We start from the raw sequence: 21,310 nt of genomic DNA, 5'->3' as shown, positions 1-21,310 counted from the left end.
CGAACCACGGATCTGCCATGGCTGACAGCATGCCAAGCTCGGTTATTTCTGGGCTCTCTCCTGTATAATCTCCAGTAAAAATTCATCCTTGTTCAGTGCAAAAACGTGCCACTTCATCTGCATATCTATTTCCAAGAGAGACAAAGTAATTTCCTCTCCCATGGGCTGTGCACTTTACCACAGCAATTTCTCATGGACTTGCAAAGCTTCTAGCAGTTGTCTCACATATTCCTCATTTCTAATGGGAGATCATGACGCCGTTAGGAAACCCCTCTGTGACCATAGATGACCGAAGTCATGAACCACACCGAACCCGAACTGACTGTCGGTGTAGACGGTGACTCGGATATGATCAGCAACTAAACATGAACGAGTCAAAGCAATGATTTCAGCTACCTGTGCGGAGTATACTCCTTGTAAACAAGCAGTTTCCACGACTCCAGAAATGGTGCATACAGCAAATGCTGCTCTCAAGTGACCCACATTGTCTTTTAAGTATGAACCAGCTACAAAAAAGATTTAATCAGACTCAGGTAGAGGTTCATCCACAATGTCAAGCCTTGGTTTGGTGCAAAGTTCAGTCACATCGAAACATTCATGGTCCTCACAATCTTCATCACTTACATTTGGCAAAGGCATCAATGTAGCAGGATTCACAATAGAACAACGTTTCAAAGTCACATTCTCTGAAGCAAGTATCAGGGGCGTAACACAGGCCCCGCAGCCCCCGCGTTGTGGGGGTGGGGGGTGGGGCCCGCGCTCCATGGCCTCCTCACTGAGTGGAGCCAGCAAGCCTAAATGGTGCGCACAACCTCCTCATCGGATTAACACGCGCCACGGCATTTGCTACATTAATTAAATGGTGTGCAAGCCCGGGCCTCGGCCGGCAGGGCCTCTGGGCGCTTCATTATTTAAATATTGGGTGCACAGCGCACAGTTGTCTGCAGCAGTCTTCAGTGGGAGGCATAGTGGGTGGGGCTGGGGAGCAATGACACTGTCATACGCATTGCAATTAAAAGTGCATGTGAGCAGGCTGACCAGTGAGGTGAGGCATCCTAGGACCCAGGCCAGCCAGAGACTAGTGAGAACTTGGAAGGACCGTGCGGCAGCCGGGCAAAATTTAAATATTACTAGCCCCTGCCTGGCTAGCCTTGCCCTCTTCTGTTGCTCGCTCGCTCCTGCCTGCTCCGAAGCTGCAGGCCAGGCCTCCGGTAAGTCTGTCCGATGGCAGTCTTGATTAATACGTGAAGTATTTGGAAAAGACACCATCTTATCTGAAACCACGAGCAGATAATGGAATGCTTCCTGTTCTATCCAATCTCAGATCAGATGCTGGTCTGAGACCTTGATGGAAAAACGCAAGTTTTTTTTTAACTACCAGGACCTGAGCAGGTACACTGAGCTTCGGGGAGAGAAGTGCCTGTTAGCCTGCTCAGAGAAGTGCTTCTGTGTGGAGTGTTTTTTGCGACATGTATGTTCGGCATGGGGTGTGCCCTAAACTCTTCTCCACTTGTAAAAGTTCTGTGGTAAATGCGGGTCGATAATGATGTGCGCCTTATGTCACACAACAGCTGGGACACCTTCTGCCAGTGTAAGGCTCTTAAATGAGGATTTTAAGGTTTTCTTAGGGAGAAGGAGCACAATGTCGAGGGTTTCCGTTTTTATGAATTCTGGATGAGGCGAACACCTTCTGACGAGCCTAGAGGCTAAGGTGAGAAACGCCAGGCTGCATTTCCAACTTCCTGATTGGATAAGCCCCTTGAAGCTCAGATTGTTTATGCCCCTCAGAACAGAAGTCCTTGAGGGAGGGCTGCAGTGTTGCATTTGGCAATAAAAAAAACCTACATCTGTTACAATTTGTTAAACAGATCTGTGTCTTAATGTGTTAACACGTAATCTCTGTAACATGAAGGTCACATGACTCAACCACCTCTTTCTCTTTTATTTTGAGGGTTTTAAAAAGGATAACATTGAGCTAGCCGATTGTAACTGCATCTATTATTTTTCTTGGGGCTCAAGGCTCTATAAAGTACAAACGAAATATGGAATAAAGCACCCCCTGCAGAAGACTAGTGCAAAACACCAGGGAGCTCGGCTCCATAACATATAGAGGAACCAGGCCAAAGGCACATTGCACCACCTTTCACCACTTCACACTGTGGATTCTTTAACAGTACAGCAAAGTACAGGAGCACATGCATATTTTTTTAGGGGAAGTAGGGACATTTATGGGAATTTCAATAGTTCAATGTTTACGGCAAACTACATATTCCTTATATCAATGTATTTTCGCACACAAAATATACAACTGCCCACATATATACACACACACAAATCATTTTGAGGTTAGAGATATCACTCCTCTTCTTTCATTGCTTAACATGTCTATCCTGGATAGACATGTTTCCCCTTACTGGAACAAAATGAAGGGATGTAAGCCAGGCATACCATCCTAACTTTGAAAACAGTGGCCTTCTGATCACTCTTTCTACCTTTTTATTCTCTACACTTACCCGGGCTCCGATGTTCTTCTCCTTCGGTTAGTCCAGATAGGCTGGTTCTCCTCAGTATGAGATAACTTTCCTCTTTAGTCATAACTTCTCTGGCCAGGTCTTGTGTCTGCTTCCTTTATGTCTTAGATTGGACAAGGTCTAGCTCTGCCATATGCTGATCTCATCCTCAGCTTATGCTGGCATGTCCCACCCCCATATGGATTAATTCCAGGCCACACTGCATCCCCGCTGCGGTCTGGTCCCTGCACCACATGCTCTTCTCAGACATATATATGTGGTTCTCCGTGAGGCTCAACATTGCCATTTCAATCTCTAAGAGGAACCACATGAGCACGACATACCTCACTGTCCAAATGTCCATGCTGTTGCCTCACCTACCTGGGAAAACACCACTATACAATTCCTTTCTTTCATTGCAGGCTTCAACTACACATTTGCTGCAGTGAACTCCTACCAGACTACATCATACCAAACCATCCACTACTACATCACACCGTAGCACGTATCTAACCATCCACACCACAGCATGACACAGAATATTACGCCACAGCACACAATACCAATCCATTAGAGGATGCATCACTCCACATCACACCACATCACTCGCCTCAGGCATGGTATCACACCACATTCCAGTATCATATAGTACCATATGATCCTAATCCCTACCACACCTTAACAGACTTCAACTCATTTCAGTACACCTCACCTACCACTTCGCACATCCAACAAAGCACATCTATAACTTCTTGCCAGAGTATATAACATTACATCACAGCACTGAATAGTACTTTTCCCCACCATACCTCCCACATCCAACATACCACTCTAGCACCACATAACACACTACATCACACTAAACTTCAGCATACAATTCCAGACCTGTCCCTCCCCACCCAGTCTACACAACTGTAAACCACACCACCATACCAAAACACCTTGCTGCTCATCACCACACTGCACCATATGATACCACACCCTCCAACACAATATCACATCTTATCATATTACGAGACACCAGTTGGAGAAGTATGCTGAGATGTTGACTTTGTAAAGCAGCAAGGGCTATCTTTATTAAACAAAGGCTGGTGTTTCATTGAAAACATAATCGTTAATTTTTCATTAATGTTAGTTAATTACTCTTTGGGCAATAGAAGTGAACATTTGAATTCTTTTTCTGAGGAGCCGGTGGGACATTAGGCTCTATTTTGATGGTATACAAACAGTTTAAGGACCAAAGGAGGTGACACAGTGTTGCTACACTGCAAAAGTACTGCAATATGCATCCCTCAAAACCACAATAGTCAGTCATAATATAGTGAATGGATGTTTTTGGAGACGCTAATACCCACGCTTCATTCCAAAGATAATGCCAATGGAACCAGATGCATCCCTCACCTCTGCATACTAATATGGATTGGGAAGTAAGGCCAACCTCCGATCCACAGTGAGACATCTGTACTGATAACCCACGTTCAGAAGTTATCAGTCAATGGGAAAGCATGCAGGTAGAATGACAGGGAGAATACATGACCTCCTAGGAACTCTCACACAAACAGCAGTTGAAAATCCACGAGAGAAAGACAAACTACTGTCAAGATCAGACAGTACATCTAAACTAGAGCTAAGCCCTGGTAGATACAGATTGATATTGAGGATTGCGAGACCAAATCCCTATTGTAGCAAACCTTCTGTTTTGGACAACCCATTGTCATAATTCTAAATTCCTCCCAGCAAGAAGGAGTCATTAAAATCAACAAATGATGTACTGTATAGAAACCCTGAGACACAATATGCACTTAAGTAAGAGAAAAATATATGATCAGTATCTGAAAGCCTGGGCAGTCTAGTTATGCCTACATTGTGCCGGATGTGAGATGCTATGCCCACCACACACAGTACTGCAGGAAAGCTCAGGTAAGTCATTGGTCGAATCCGGGACCAAAGACATTTAAAACATGGACACAGGTAGGCTTGATGAGACTGAGGGGCAGGTAAACCCATAGGCATGTCACATGTACACTGGGAGCCCTGAGGAAAAGGACACTAAGTCCTAGGAGTGGGGTCTATTGTGGACAGGGAAACATGGGGGACAGGAATCCCAGAAAGGAAGTCTAGTGGGAAGGGAATCACAAGGACTGAAAGATATTGAAACAAGGGACCCTCAGGTGATTGACTGTTAGACTTGGCTTTTTCAGCGGCTTCACTCCCAGACTGTATGCTTTTTGGCCTCCTGTTTTAAATTTTTTTTTTGATGGATTAGGACTCTGGGCTCTTTACCACTGCTATTCAGTGCTAACGGGCAATTGCTCTACATGTAAATTGTGTGTATGGATTTGTGCTTCCATGATTGGCTTATTTGATGTACTACTAAGTCCCTAGTAATATGCACATGGGTGCCCAGGGCCTGTAAATCAAATGCTGCTAGTGGCCCTGCAGCACTAATTGTGCCACCCACACAAGTAGCCATTCAAAGGGTTCTCACGCCTGCCACTGCAGTGTCTGCGCACGGCTTTTACTGCCATTTTGACCTGTCTAGTGCACCCACTTGCCAGGTCCTAACATTCACTTCTTTTACACGTTAGGCACCCTTAAGGGAGCACCAAGGTGCCCCCATGGGCAGGGTGCAGTGTATGTGAAAGGCAGGGCATGTACTGGTGTGTATGACACATCTTGATAGTGAAATACTGTGTATTTTGTTTTTCACTATTGAAAGGTTGTCTGTCCCATAGGCTTAACATGGGAGTTGCCTTGCAACATTTCACAAGCATATATATATATATCTCCATTGGGATAAGATGGAGAAATGGAGTTTAGTATGCCTAAACTCAGAATTTAAAAATACATCTTTTAGTGAAGATGATTTTTATGTTTTGTGTTTGAAAATACCACTTTTAGAAAGTGGGCATTTTCTTGCTTAACCATCCTGTGTACCTCTACCTTTTGTGTATTCCCTGTCTAGGTTTAGGGTGACAGGAGCAGGGGATGTGCATTCACACTAGACAGACACAAGGGAGGGGTTGAGATGTTTCCTGCCTTTCCTGGGTGACTCCTAGCCAGGCTGAATAGATTTATTTATTTAGAAAGGAAAATGTGGTATACATATTGGGGCTCTGACCCCAGAACTTTAGATTACCACTGGGCTAAGGAACCTGACAGGAAGAAGAGCTGTAAGAGCTGTGAGGAGAGAGGACCCTTTGCTGTCTGCTTTGCTGAGTTGGCCTGCAGTTGCTGCTTCTGTTTTGGGCAGGGAAAGGACTGGACTGTGCTTTCTGCATTCTAAGTATCCCCAAGGGCTTGATGTAGCGCTTGCCTCCTGTTGGAAGTCTCAGGGAAATCAAAGACTTAAACATCTTCTGGGTACTGGCTTCTGGAACTGGATGTTTCAGCTGCCCCAGAGGAAAAAGGTACCTCGACATCGTCAAAAAGGCCACTGACCGCTTCATGACCTGAAGGCACCGCAGAGGGTACGCCGCATGTCGCATTGCAACCCTGGTCTTAATGCCGCCGCCACCGCCCAATGCCGGCACAAGCCCCTGCTTGCATTGTGACCTGTGGTCACCACACTCCGCACCGCCTCGCTTCATACTGCCGCCTTGGAATCCCCGGAGTTATGTAACAATGGGGTGACCCGAAATACCACTGGACCCGGGTAGCATACAGTACAGTAGAGAATGGTCACAGTGGAAATCAATTTAAAAAAATCCAGAATACAATCATTCAAAAATCACCATAATAAATTCCAATGAATGTGATTCTATTTTCATCACATAACTATCAAAGACAACATATATGTCTGTATATTTCAAAAATGGTGCTCGGAGATGGGAACTGAGTGCTCGGGAAGGAATATGTGCTAGTGAGGGTTATAGGAAAGGAAAGGCATGTGCAATATATGCATCAGAACATAGCTGAAACCTATCCAGCCTAACAATAGAAAATTAATACAAAAGAAACATAGCAAAGGGTAGGCTCAGATAATACATCTCTGTGGTCTATGCTTGAAAAATTGAAAAAGACCGTCGAAGTTTCGACCCCTGCAGGCCCGTAACACAGGCCTCCACAGTCCCTGCGCTGTAGGGAACACCCTCAGGACATTACTCAGGCCCGAGAGCTCGGGATTAACTCCGGAGCAGGGGCCCCTCCATGTACCTTGCAGGGGGGCCCCCTCTTTTTTCGTTACGCCACTGGCAAGTATAACCTGCTCATAATGAGTGAGTCTATTATTTGTCATATGTTGTGTCTTAGTTCTCATCATCAGGAGCTCCATTGAATGTGGAACAAAAACAGTAAGTGGATGACCCATGACAATACTCTCACATCTCTCAATGCTGACACCGGTTGCAGCAACAGACTTGACATCCGGGCAACACTGAAGCTACTGGATCTTAAGTAGCTGACTAAGTAGGCGTAAGAAGTAGGCAACTGGTCTACGGACTCCCCCATGACTTTGAGTTAGGACTGACAAAGCACAACCTTCTCGCTCATAACAGAATAATGAAAAGGACTTGTTATAGTCTGGCATCCCCAGAGCTGGAGCATGACCCGGGTCCTCTCTCAACTCCAAAAACGCAACCAGCTAGTCATGATCCCACGGTACTGGATCACTTATATCCTTGTGCAGCAGCCTCTGTAAAGGCTTCGCCTTCAAGGAAAAATTTGGGATCCACTGACGAAAGTACCCAACTATTCCCAGAAACATCCTGACCTCCTTCTGAGTGGTAGGACCAGTAATTTTCATAATCGCCTCAATTTGATCTGGTGACACCTTCCTTTTGACTTTCTCGATTCGTTGAACCAAGTACTGAACTTCAGTCAAATAATACGGTACCTTGTTTGGGGACACCTTGGGTCCATTCTTTGCTAGATGGTTCAATAAAGCAACAGTATCGATCCTGCAAGCGTCCTCCGTCTCAGATGCAATCAGGAGGTCATCTATGTACTGCACGAGAACTGAGTTCTGTGGCAATACGAGGCTCTCGAGATTTGTCTCCAAAAGCTGAATGAATATTGATGGACTCTCTGTATACCCGTGACTAAAACAACACCACATTAACACACAATCTTCCAGCCGGAAAGCAAATAAAAATTGGCTCTCCTCATGCAATGGTATCAAAAAGAATGCCTGACACAGATCAATCACTGTAAACCACTCAGCTTCGCATGAGATCTGGAAGAGTATCACTGATGGATTCGGTACCATGATACAACATGGAACCACAATCGTATTGACCTTGCGCAGGTGCTGCACAATCCTATACTTCCCACTCTGTTTCCGCAATCCCATAATTGGTGAGTTACATGGATTTCCCATTATTTCCTTCAGGATTCCCTGTCTGATCATTGTCTCAATCACAGGCTTGAATCTTGCAATTGTTTCCGGTGACAGATTGTACTGAAGTGCTCTCGGAAACTCAGCATCTGGTGTAACTTGGATCTTAACTGGCTCAACTCCCTTAATCAGTCCTATTTCTTCCCTTCTTCCCCTGTGAAGTCCCATACGTCCAAGGAGACAGAGTCTCTCAGGTCGGGTGGAAGTTCCTCAACTGTTAACATAGGAAATACTTCTGTACACAGACTCTGATCTACCACTTTAAATGCAGCATCATCATCATTAGTCTGTAGTTCCACTCCCTTGGGCGTACAATAGATGGTGCAGATCAATTTGCAAAAAAGATCACAACCCAACAAACAGACTGGACTTGAGTCACATACCACAAATTGGTGCAGATCGTGAAAGGTTCCTATTCTCACAGGTATTGCCTCAGTCAATGGATTAGTCATTCTCTTATTCGCCACTCCTATGACTTGAATTGATTGTTCAGAAAGGGGTAAGCTGGGAACTACTGCAGAACCCACAGTAGAATGGGTAGCACCAGTATCAACCAAAAAGGTGGTTGGATGACCGTCAACATCCGCCTCTACATACGGTCCTCTCTGCTCTACCTCCAAGACTGCTCCAATAGTATAGTCTTCCTCCCCCCTCATAAACCCTTGTTGTTGCAATGGGTCTGAATCGAATTCATTGAAAGCCTCAATAAGGGGCACATGTTGGTAAGTTCTATTTCCCTGTGTGAATCTTGGTTGCTGGGAAACTTGTACTTGCGGACCTATTGTCCCCCCTTGTACAGATATGGTTCTCTTCACCGTATTGATGACCTCAGGTATCTGCACCACTTCCTCCTCTTGATTAGCTGGATTCGCTCTACACTCACGCTTCCAATGCCCGATCTTGTGACAATTATGACATGCAGTGGTTTTCTTTAGTGTGGCAACATCTACTCCTGTCTTAGGGTCTATGAGTATCTCCCTTCCCTGACCCGATGCATTTTGGGTCCCTCCTTGAGAATGCCCCTGTCTTCTTCCTAATATTCCTCTACTTGACTGTGCCTGATCTTCCATTCCTGCATTCTGCATTTGGACCAACATCAGCTTATCCTTAAGCTTCTTATGCTTCGAGTGCACTTTATCATTACAGGATCTGGCATACCGTAGAATCTCATACACTGATTTATTCTGCCAGCAAATCAAATGCTGTTGTATCATGAGGCTAACTTCTGGTCTCAATCCTAGAACAAATTTGGAGACAAACTTTCCCATATCTTTCGGGTCGAGAGTATCCAACCCGCTGTACTGCTTGAAGGCTTTCAAGAGCCTCTCATATCAGGCATGTACAGCCTCTTTTGGCTCCTGAACAGTTCGGTCTATTTTAACCCAGTCAATATCTTGTGGTGAAATCTTGGATTGCAACCGTGTGATTACTTGCTCATACTTTTTCATAACCACAGGTGAAGGACCTTGTGTAACAGAATCTCGCTCAGGTTCCGAAGACGGCCAATCGACAGCAATTTTACAAGCTGACCACAATCACTTGGTACCACACTATCAAACAACATATCAATCAACAGCACCTTTGAAATGTTGACAAATCGATCAACTTGTTTGTACCACTCAACAGGTTTTTACCTCAGCCGAGGAAAATCATTGGTAATCGCCGCCAAATCATCGCTTCTCCAAGGCACATGCACATACCCTCCACTCTGTACCTCCTGCAACGGAAAAGCCTCTACTCTTACTGTCCATCCTCCTGGAGGTGGTGTTTCTCCTATGCTTGTTCTAGCACCTTTCTTCTTTGATCACCTTTCCTCCCATTTGTCAAGCATGCTCCACGCATGTATCCCTACAATCAATTCACGAATATGCATTTTCAAACCTATGACTCTTTTCTCTTCTAGTTCCTGATCACTGTTATTTAACCTGTGATTTCCCTGCCACATCTTCGTTTTGGACAAATCCACATCACACCTCAGTGCCAACTCTGTCAATTTCTCATGTGCTTTCCTCACCTTGCGAGTTACATCCTTCGCCACAAACAGCAATTCATCTGGCTCGTAAAGTTCCATCCATTCCAAAGGCAAGTTTCCACTGAATATTTCCTCCACTTCTGCCTTTAATCTGACCACATCAAACACTTTAGCCATCATAGCATCTTTAATTGTTCCTCAACTCGACGGACTACTTGACTCTCCACTCTCACTACACTGATCTTCCTGCTGATTCCCTTCCATTATGTTCCGTGAGGCAGATTGACTCCCCGAAACTCCCTGACCATTGTCACATCCCAACTTCCTTCCACTAGGACCTCTCACTGGGGGTTCCCACATACTCAAGTCAGAGCGTGAATCAGCTAAAGGCCCTGTCCTCACTGCTCTCTGCTCCACCTGACCTCTAGAAGAATCTGCAGTGGCTGACAAAGGCGTACTCGATCACATTGGCCTTGAAGGGTGACCACTTCCACTCACTGTCCCATTCCCTCCAGAATCGGTACTTTCTCCCATTACCTTTCGTACCAGACTCCCATTTCCTGACTGATCTGGATCGTACACTGACATTATGGGGCCAATGGTGACCGGCACTGTAAGAGCTTCCGGTAGCCTGCCAATTGGATTGCCTCCACCTGCCTCTGCACTCCTCAGTGGCTGTGCCCCCATCCCCTCTGTTCTTGTTGAAATCCTTCCTCTTACTCCTACACTCGAGTTTTTGTCAGTGGTTCCCAAATTTCCTCTGTAAGAGCTCTCATTCCCTCCTCTGAATATTAGTTCTACGGAGGTGGACTCTCTGCCAGTAACCTTTCCAAAAGACTGTCATCTGTGTCACTATCATCTTCCTCTTCTCTTCTCTTCTCTTCTCTTCTGAGCAACTACCACTTTTATTAGCAATGGAAACAATCTATCTCCCTCAATAGTGTCTACCCTCCATCTCTTTGCCAATGCATCCCATCGCGAATCTTGAAATGCCCTGATCAACTTGTTCACCCTTTCCTGACTTCGATCCCTTTTTCTTGCATGCGCTGCTCTCATCCATGCATCTAATGCTTCGAACTGTGTTGGTCTGGGTAGAGGTCACAATGCAGCCATCACCGATTTCAAGTGATACAACACATCAAATCGGAATAAACCATACCGTGGGAAAGCCAAATCTTCCTCCTTCTTAGTAATTTTTTGCCAATTCTGAAGCCAAATTATAGTATGGAGTCCTACGTTCATAGCCATGTAATGAGCTGGGATATCCTCGGGCGGTGCTTCTTCCCCCACTCGAGTTACCACTCCTCTATCTCCCCTACAGAGATCTCGCAATACCTTAAAACATTTGATGGAATCAACTTTTTTACCAACAATGTTGTTGTTCCGCTTCCTGATGTCAATCCACCAATACCAGCGCGTCTTTACACCAACCGACCTATTAGAGCGTGGCAAACTTTGACATCACTCTTCCTCCTCACTCAGCAGTTCCCCTCCTTCAAAATTCATTTCGAACACTCTTGCACATCTCACTCATACAGCAAGTATCTGTCTGGCCACCATATGACCGGACAGTCACTTAATCGACTGTCTGTCCACCAAATGACCGGACAGTCGCTCGTAATTGTCTACCTCTATCTGACAATTGTCTGTCCGCGAAACGACCCTCGACCATCTGCCCACTAACAGCCAGACGGTCACATAAATAATTGATAGGATCCAATCACTCGATGTTACACACACAGTAACCACGACCTACGTTGGTCGCTCAAACACTCACTGTCTAGTTCCCTTTCTCGGGTGGGTTTGTCGCTGACTTCTCACGACTCCCTCAACCAATGGTCAACAAATATGGCTCAGGGTGTCTTCTACACTACAATCTATCTATCCCAGGATCTTAGGGTACTCGTCGAGCCTGACATAAAACATCACATGGACCGCGCACACTCACTGTCCGAAACCACAATCACTCGACTCACATTCCAACCCCGCAAGACATCACACAATCAAATCATCACCGCAATCTAAAAACATCCCTATTCATACTCACTCCTCCGCGAACCACTGTTTCCCCTGCACCGTCACTCTCCGTCGGTCTCCACCAAGTGCCGTCGTCCTCTCTTGATCCTCTGGACAATCATCTCTTGGGCTCTATGGGGTTTTAACTAACCTTTCCCTAACTACTCTCTGTACTACAGAGGTAACCGTCTTCTCGCTACCAACTGCTAAGGGTGGGGTTCTGCAACCAAATTTAACTAGGAACCCTGGGCCGATGTATCTTTATTACCTGCTGAGAAGTGTAAAGGGGAGAGACAACTAATTTCAGTCAATTTAACAGTCGATTATAACTATGGCTCAAATGATCACAGACTCCGAACTTCAGTTTAGGGGTTTATCACAAGGCCAAGAACAACTGGATATACAAGCACCTCAAGACGAGGTTGTAAAAATACATGGGAACTAATACAAATCTGTATCTACGAATGAGTCTAATCCGATGAATCATGAAGAGGATAAACGTTCTAAGAATAGGACACAAGCAACAACTGCTCCAATATTCAATTCAGACTTCATCTGTGGCTGAAAAATTAAGAGGCGTTGAACTATCCCTACTCTTTCTCTAATGTGACATCCCTACTTAGCATTTCCCAGGCAATGTCAGTTAAAGGTGTCTGCTCGTGAAGACTTCCTAAGAAGTACATTCACAAAGTAGATGTAAAGAACACGCCCACAGATCACATCCTGCTAACGGACACCTCTCATAGGTAATTTTCCACAGTCTTCCTCACGTTCACCAAGTGTAGTCCGATTACCTTGGTTCCCAGGCCTCCTCAGTGAGAAAGAACACCGGCTCCCAATTATCGAACTTCTGTTTACAAAGTATCACTTCTCCTCCATGCCTAACTCCTAAAACAAAAGGCGTTAGTCCTAACAAACAAAGGCAGCTCCTTCCACCTGCAACTGAAACTTGAGAACAGAACATTCTTGCATACAAATGAAATTTGATGACTACATCCAAAGGCGAGAGCCTACCAGGGAAATTACATTTTCAGGCCTACACAATTTGACCAACATAAAAATGAACAAATAGATCTTTCATAAACACAATGTGAACATTTCATTTAGGCCTTTACACATCAAATTATACACTCATGTCAAAAAAGCTTTGCGTTGCAAACATCTACAATTATTACACGTTAAGCAAAACTCATTATTTCTTTGTGCAATCTTCATCATGGTGCACGTTAAAATCAAAATGCATTACATCAAACATAAGCTTTTTGTCAGGCAAATGCAATATACTAAAGGTTACAGTTTCAAATATATATGCCATTTAATTTCTCTTCTGCATAGCATGAATTACTTTCTGTTCATTCACTTGCACATGTTTGTTATTACAATACACTTCTTTTGATCAAAGTTAATACAACACAAGAATATATGTGGATGCAGACTATCCATGATTATGATGCACCCCTAAAATTATAGAGCACCATTGCACTCATCAGTATGAAAGTTTGAAGGCTTAAGTCGGCCATGCCAGGGTTTAAACTTGTGACCTTGAGATGTCTACATATCTCATTAGCCAGTGTGCAACTCAATTTAAAAAAAATGCCAGGTAAGCCTCGACATAGTACACCAACAAGGCATATTCCCTAATATTTTTTATTTTGCAGTGAAACATTAAAAAGTTCTAGTACCCCAAGTATTTCGCCAGACTTTACTCAGTTTATCACGTTAGCAAAAAAAACAAGCATTTCTTCCTCCCAGAACCACATTAAGAAAATTCACTACACACTTATTAGGTGAGTGACACAGTCCGTTGGCGGTTTAAATCACTCCATTAAAGCGTTATTAGTTCGTTAGTTTGTTCAGTGAGTGAAACAGCCCCTTGCCACCAGCAACAAAGTCTGTGCATAATCTTTTCTCTCAGGATGTGGGCCTAGTTGTAATCACTTCATTGTCACCAGAGAAGTCGTTTTCATCTTTCAGTTCATTAAGATCCTTATAATGGGCAAAACTGTAATTTTCATTTATTAATGTCTTGCAAAATTATAGAGATACATGTGTTTTTTCAAAACTTACCACTCACAGTGTGCATTATAGATATGATTAGTCCCTAATTCTAAATCTACATACACTGAACATATTTAAGTTACTGATTTAGAAAGCCGGGAGATGACTCATCTAAGTGGGTATGGTCGAACATTTTTTTCAAATGTATATTAAAAAAAAAGCAGCAAAAAAGTACATGATGGAATATATAGATGGATCAATGTCAGTGGCATGCTTCAAGATTAGAGTATTTGAGAAATAAGCCTTCCAAACTTTAATTTTTTAATTCCCTATTTAATGTATTTTCCAACTTTCATGGGCACAACCCTCTCCCCCCCTCCAGCCTCGGGTGTTCTACAAATAGCAATGCCAGTTACAGATAACTGACCACAGAACAGTAGCAAGAATGTGTTAGCAGAGAAAAAAAAGAGTGTTACATTTCCTTAGGTCGTGAGGTCTAGTAGAGGAGTGCAGATAGGGAAACAGAGAACGCGGGAGCCACAAAATTGTCCAGTAACACGCCTCCTATAAGAAAAGAGGTAGGACTTTGTGGATGCCAGTTCTAGGCGACGGTCACAACCCCTAGGAATCCTTAGGGAGTTTCCTCTTCGTAGCTTCCTGTGACCCCAGAGATAAGTAGATGGGTAACCAGATTTGGAGGATTGCTCATGTGGCTTGCATTGTACCTAATGCAGCATAGCTTGAAGGTGACCTGGAATTTTGTGATATCCTGTGTCATTCCCTCCATATGGGGGAAATATGGTAAATTCTTTTGAACAGTGACTAGCCTTGCTGCAGAATGTAAGATGACTTTGAGGGGGCTGGAGAAGACTGATGGCCCAGGCTAGGATGGAGTTACCAAATTTAGTCTACACATCACCAGGAAATCCCCTGCTGTTTTTAGTTGTTCTTTGGAGATGAGCGGCTTCGCCTTTTTGGAAAGCCCACTTTCTAAAATTATTTTGCAATGTCAAAATGTATGTCTACACTCATATGAGTGTATATTTATTCTCATTAGTGTTTATTTGATATTTAGTTGGTATGCTTATCCTGTGTAAAGCATGTAGCATGGTTTGTACAAATAAGTATAAAATGAAAGGAATGGACAGCTAGCTAGTCAAGGAATTTCGAAAGATCATCGTTCAACCTGACTTTGTTGTCAATCTCCTTAATCACTGTCATTTGCAGTCTTATCTTGGTTTTAGTTTTCAGAATTACTTGTTCTCCACCTTATCTTTGACGTCCAACAAGACGATCAAATGGTAGTTGTATGGGACAAACTATCACTTTTTTTCTGCATTTTTACAACAATGCTCCCTTCCCAAATAGGCAGCAGCAACAAAGCCCAGCATTTTCGAATGCAAAATACCCATGGAAAGTGACCTCTTCCGTTAGAATGGAGACAGAGGAGCAGACTATACTTTGTCTAAGGCGGTTACAATCCTTCCGGCTGATAGCTAAATGTAATCGTAATCAGGATTGCTCTGACAGTTTCTGCTTTGTTTGCTAAGGAAGCATCTCGTGTTCCTTCAGTAAAGTCTTCATGAGTTCATGATTAAAACAACCTGACTGACACTGGCGCTTTTCGTTTTCCTCCTAGCACAATGGACTTTACAATTTGATGCCAGTAACAGAGAGCTCTATCTGTCTTCGAGAGCGTTGATTACTGGTTTGGAATGATACACTTGCAACAAACAGAGAGCACCAAACTCCCCCTCAGAGAGGACCAACGATGATGGTGCACCTAGCCAATGTCGAAATATCCAACTTCAGTTTTTTTAATGAATTGGGACAATGATGTCCTGAGTCCTCAAAAGCTAATTCTTGTGCACATAACAGTCCCAAATCAGTGACTGCTTTTTGTTGACAGATTTAAGACCTCCAATCAAAGCATGGAGTCTAGCATCTGTATCCTCCAGGTGGATCAATGTGTCAACCAACCCCTGAATCAAACAGGATTTAGAAAGGGTGTTTCATGCCATACCCTATAATACATCTGTTTTACTGGTAAACTGCCCAAGAGAAAAGGAACTGTCATTCATATTTATGTTCTCAGGTGTCAACTCTTCCAATTTCTCGACCATATTGATCACCATCTATTACAGTACAAATTAAAGACCCTTGGGATTAACAAGGCTTACTGAAATTGCTTCTCCAGTTTCTTGCTAAAACGTGTGTCAAGGTGTCCTTACTGGAGGAAAAACAATTTTACCTGAGACTGAACAATGCAGACGTTTAAGCACGGCTGTGTTTGGTTGTTCTGTCTCATTCACTGATATTGAAATACATTTCTCGAATAAGTGGATGATAGCTCTGTGTTTTCTAGGCCCGTCCATAAATCATACTATGCATGACGATTACTTAGTTTTGTTGGCTTCTCATGAGGAAGGTCTTCATAAGTCTAGGCCTCCAGTTGGTCTATTGATACTTTAAAACAATACAAGAGGTTAAATCATTTAAACGCTAATATTAAAAAAAGAGAAGTCCTTATTTTTGGGCCTAGCACAGTATGTAACTTCTTGTTCCTTGATGGCACCGCGCGTGTTGCTCTATGACTAATTAGGGCTCACCTTGACTCCCAACCTTAAAGGCCCATTTTCCCATTTTACAAAAGCAACTTCTGGTAGACTGAAACACTACAATAATACATGCCCAATTAGAAAAGTAAAGCTTCTTCTGAGTGTCATTCAAGCAAAAGCTATTTCCTCAGTATTACACGTTATATTTGAAAGATGTATAAAGCTTATCCGTTCAATTAACTTGATTGCGGCTCTAGTTCTGGAGAAACCCCTTAGTCTAAGGCATTCCCTCCCAGAGGCACATCTACATCTTTATTTAGCCCCTTGTAAGACCAACAGTCCTATTAGTTGTCTCACTTGTAAAGAACTATTCTGGAGTGACAGAACAATCCACTGATGCTCGGCGGCCTCATTAAAACTGAGACCTGTCATAGACTGGAAAGCGTATTCATCTCAAGAATGGGACAAATGTACCAGCCACACATAAGAATTGCAATTTGTTTCACTGTACGACTGCTGCAAACATAGCTGGGTGCTCTGTTAAACAACAGAATAACAATGCAACAATTACCAGGTTGAAAAGTCGTCTCTATGTAGAAGGTTCCTTCAATCTGGTCCACCAGGAAAGATGTCTGTGCTACAAAGCGAGCGTTTCAGACTGCTACACCTTCCCATAAAATAATTTACTAGTACCTGAGCAAGAACTGAATGTAGTGTCCAAACAAGTGCTTCTATGAATTGTCATATTGTTGTGAAGAGTACCCCTGAGTCTTTTGATTTAATTGTTTGAGGCCCTTTTAGAGCCAAGTAGGAATCATATAGCACCCTTCTTATTTCAACAGGTATGTCTGAAGCAATGCAGCTGTAAGGCTATGCTTTCATGGCAACGATAACAGAATATGCAGCAGGATTTCTAAGTACCATGAAATAAGCTTCAAAATGTTGCCTACTTTGAGCTGAGTGTATAAGTACATTGAATTGTTTAAAATGGACAGTAGATTGTATAAACTTGTCTTTTCACGGTTTCTAGGAACACCCCCGGTGTATCTTTGGTGGATATATCATTAACAGTTGGCCGAGTCAATCTTGGTGAATGTACATGTATCTCACAAACTCACCTATGGTCTTTACTCATTTAATAGAAATATATAGAGGAACAGCAGAAGTTGCAAGACATTTAGTGGGGTTCTTTTCCTGAGCTTACCCTCCCCTGCCATGATTATTAGAATTATTAGGGTATTAAGACAGATGATTACTAAATGGTTGAATATTACAAGAACACAAACCATTATGCAGGCAGGCTAACAACCAGTCTTGTTTTCTGTGTAATGAAATGTAAAACCTCCATGCAAACAGTTGTACAGCCGTTGAGTCTGCATCTTGCAGTAGTCCATATTGGACTAGTTATCAGTACAAATGTCCTTCGGAAAAGAAACTCAGGACCAGATGTAGTAATCCCATTGACAAGCTAGAGAGGTGCCAGGCAGAAATGTGCACTTTGTGCACCAACCAGTTTGCGTCTGGGAATGTAATTTGCTATGCAAACTCTGTAATTGCAAATAAAAACACAAGGGTGTCACAAAAAGAACTGTGAAACAAGCATTCATTACACAGGTTGCAATTCTCAATCCCCTATCATTGGCTGTAAATGCAGGATGTGGCTTGAAAGTCACAGCAGACCTCCATCCCTACAGCTGCATCCACGTCGGGACCATGACCTGCTCCTCATGAGGCTACTAGGACGATTCCCAAAGTGAAATTGTTCCCTACAGGACAGCTTACCCTTTGTGAAACAGTTGCCACCATAATTTGGAGGCTTGTAAACAATCAATGGTTTGCAACTGAAAAATCGTTGGTGCATCTCAATGGTGTACATATGATGGTGGGCCCTTAAAAGGTCTTTTATGCATTATTAAAATCTTTTGTGGTCACAAACCGTGTGATTTTGCGAATCACAGGGTTGGTGACCACAAAAGGACTTGATCCATCTAGCCCTCAGTTCTCTCTGTAGTGAAGCTCTTTCCCCTCTTGATAGACAGTTGTTATAGCATTCACATCAAGAAAAAATACCAGAAAGAAGAGATGCTCATTGCTTGAAAAGTGCCATAATAATCATATATCATAGGCAGAGCAACAGGTGGCATGGTAACCACGCATCATGAACTTTACACACCTATATAGGCTAATCACTAGAACCAATTCGCATTAAGGAAAACAGGCCTACAAAACAAAAGTAAATACAGACATATAATAATAGGGGAATAGATGATCTTCAAAGGCATTTCTCTGTACAACACATGCAATTTACTATATTATGTCACAATATATTTGCATACCATATAAAATAGTTAATAAAAACAAGGTAGTTAAACATGATTAGCGGGCACAAACCTGAAAATGTTATATAGATAAGGTGTGAAAGGTTATACGTAAAAGGTTTGTGGGTCTGAAGTAACGAGGGCCACGTCGGTAGGATGTAGTTCAAGATGGTTTATTGTAGTAAGTTACAAGTAGGTAAGATCCTGTGAAGCAGGTAGTTGAGTTCTGTGGAGCAGCCCCACCAGGAGCAGCCTGCCTCCTACTCAGCCCATTCTCCCACTCACCAACTGTCAGACTTCACCTCACAGATACCCAACATTCCAATCGCATCCTCACTCCAACATTCCATGCAGCACACATCACATTCACCCTGGCTGAGCAGGAGGGAAAATGGCAGAACATCAGCATGAGCAGGATACTACAGAGTCACACACCCAAGTTAATGTAGCAACCATGTGACATTTCTCAGCATTTCCATGAGCGATATCCCAGTGAAAAATAGGCAATGTGGCCCCAGAAAGCACATTCGGCTAGGTTAGTGGTGTGACTTCCCCTCATCCATAGGCACAAAGAGACTCTGGGCGTCACAACCCCTGTCCCTTTTTGTGGCACTACAAATAATGTGATAAAGCAGAGGTGATGGTGGCACAGCCCTAGTTATAATATGGTCCTCCCCCTGCCAAATGTATGCATGGCTCCACACAAAACAAACATACATGACAGAATTGAACTGTGTTTTTATATTTCACTGTAGTAGACTAGTATTGTAGGTCTTGCTCGAATACTTTCCATCATTTCATCATATTTCATTCACACTCCTGTCTGTTGAACATTATGCATTCTTTGTTACTACAGATCCTCCAGAGAGTCCAACCAACTTAATGTGTTTCTTCTGCGAGCAGTCACACAGCATGATGTGCGCGTGGGAAGCTGCAAGGGACACCATCATAGATACGAAGAGCACCGTCCATTTAACAAAGTGAGTCCTCACCGTAATAACTGCTTCCTGTAACCTGGTTCTGAACCACTGTATCATTTTTTTACGCAGCATTGCCATTCAGAGTGTTTAGCACTTATTAATTACTTTCTAATTTCAGCCTTGTACTACATTTTTAAACCATTTCAAATAATTCTTGAAAGGCCTGCGGCTGCTGTCAAGCATTACAGTCACTATTGCGAACTGCCTGTTATATTGAGTTCTGATGTCACAATGCTTGCTGCCTCAGGACACAGCATGTTGAAAACTGCACAATGCACACTGACACTCGTGCAGTCACTGAAAATAATTTCTCTATACAGGCCCTTTTAGGTGAACATCCTCTGATATGTCACATTCATAAGCCTATACGTTAATATGTGCTGGGACTCTGACCTTGGAAATGTTAGAGTTCTCTGAAATCCTTGACCCACACTTGATCAAAAATATGTGAGTCAATGATATTTATATCAAAAATGTCTCATTTTACAAATGACTTTCAGAATGATCTGGAATCCTTCAAAACAACATCAGATTTTAGTTTGTGCCAAATATACTAATTAAAATACTTTTTGGACTCTTGAATCTCACAGCACACAAATTGTAGAATTGTCACCATCCAACCGAGAGCATTAAACAGGAAATGTTTTATCATGCATCTTAAACTATTGGAACTATAAACAGGGGTGCTAGCCAGATGAGACCCGAGTAGATCATTCATAGACTTTGCAATTACTTTTCTGTAGGTAGAAAAACCTTGAGCTTTGTACACATGGTTTCCATGGTTCGCGCAAACCTTGAAGAATATGCTGTATTTAGTAAAAAAAAATAACACTTAATAAAATAACATTCTTATTATTGGATTATTAATAATATACTATTATATGAAATAAAATAATAAAATGTACCAGAGTGATCACGTTTCAGCATTCATTTATTTCTCTTTTTCAATAAATACTCCCGTTGTCTCTAATTATTTTAAAGCTTAATCGACATTGGCAGAACGTTCAACGTTCCTTTCATTAGGAAAACAATTTTCTCTCCACCAAGCGATAATCCTAAAGTCTTGCCTTGTTTTCCTGTCATGGGCGCACTTTCGTCAGAGAGCATCTTGCATCATGGGCTCTCTGAAGGTTAAGCTCGGCCTGGTAAGGCAAGTACAGATTCAGATTTTACACAGTCTTAAAACGGCACACTATATCCTAGGTTTACTAGTGCGTTCCGCTGGCACTAGCGCGGTGATAAATCAGCACAGAGCAGCATCAGTGATTTACTTTCCAGTGATACAGGTGTTTTTCAATGGAAAGATGGCCTTTTCACAGAGCAAAATCCACATTGTGTCCCTTGCATCAAGGGGGATTAGCGCTTTAGACTATATGGTGTGGGGTAGAAAATTCAAAATCTGCACCGATCGTAAACCATTGTTAAATATTTTAAAACCTGTGGGGGAAAGGAATCTTACTCCTAGGTTAACGAGATTGGCATTAAAATTGCAAATGATCTATTATGAGATTGCATATATACCTTGGAAGGATAACAATATTGCTGATGGATTGTCACGGTTGCCGTCAGAGGAAGGGAATGTAATAGTAGAAAATAGTAGTGAGTGTGAGGTGGCTTTCAATT

The 21,310-nt window shown here is 42.8% G+C and overlaps 1 protein-coding gene across 2 annotated transcripts in view; it reads left to right on the top strand.

Annotated features, from left to right (window-relative positions):
- The window catches only part of LOC144807767 (interleukin-12 receptor subunit beta-2-like), a 762,710-nt gene that overhangs the window by 146,821 nt on the left and 594,579 nt on the right, over window positions 1-21,310 (top strand). For both annotated transcript variants that reach the window (XM_078673425.1, XM_078673424.1), the window contains exon 4: window positions 19,564-19,687. In XM_078673425.1, the coding sequence (XP_078529551.1) occupies window positions 19,564-19,687 (124 nt within the window). The remainder of the gene's footprint in view (window positions 1-19,563; window positions 19,688-21,310) is intronic.

The sequence above is a fragment of the Lissotriton helveticus genome, chromosome 1_2, assembly GCF_964261635.1.
Source record: "Lissotriton helveticus chromosome 1_2, aLisHel1.1, whole genome shotgun sequence".
NCBI classification, from domain to species: domain Eukaryota; kingdom Metazoa; phylum Chordata; class Amphibia; order Caudata; family Salamandridae; genus Lissotriton; species Lissotriton helveticus.
This window is presented reverse-complemented; position numbering and strand designations above follow the sequence as displayed.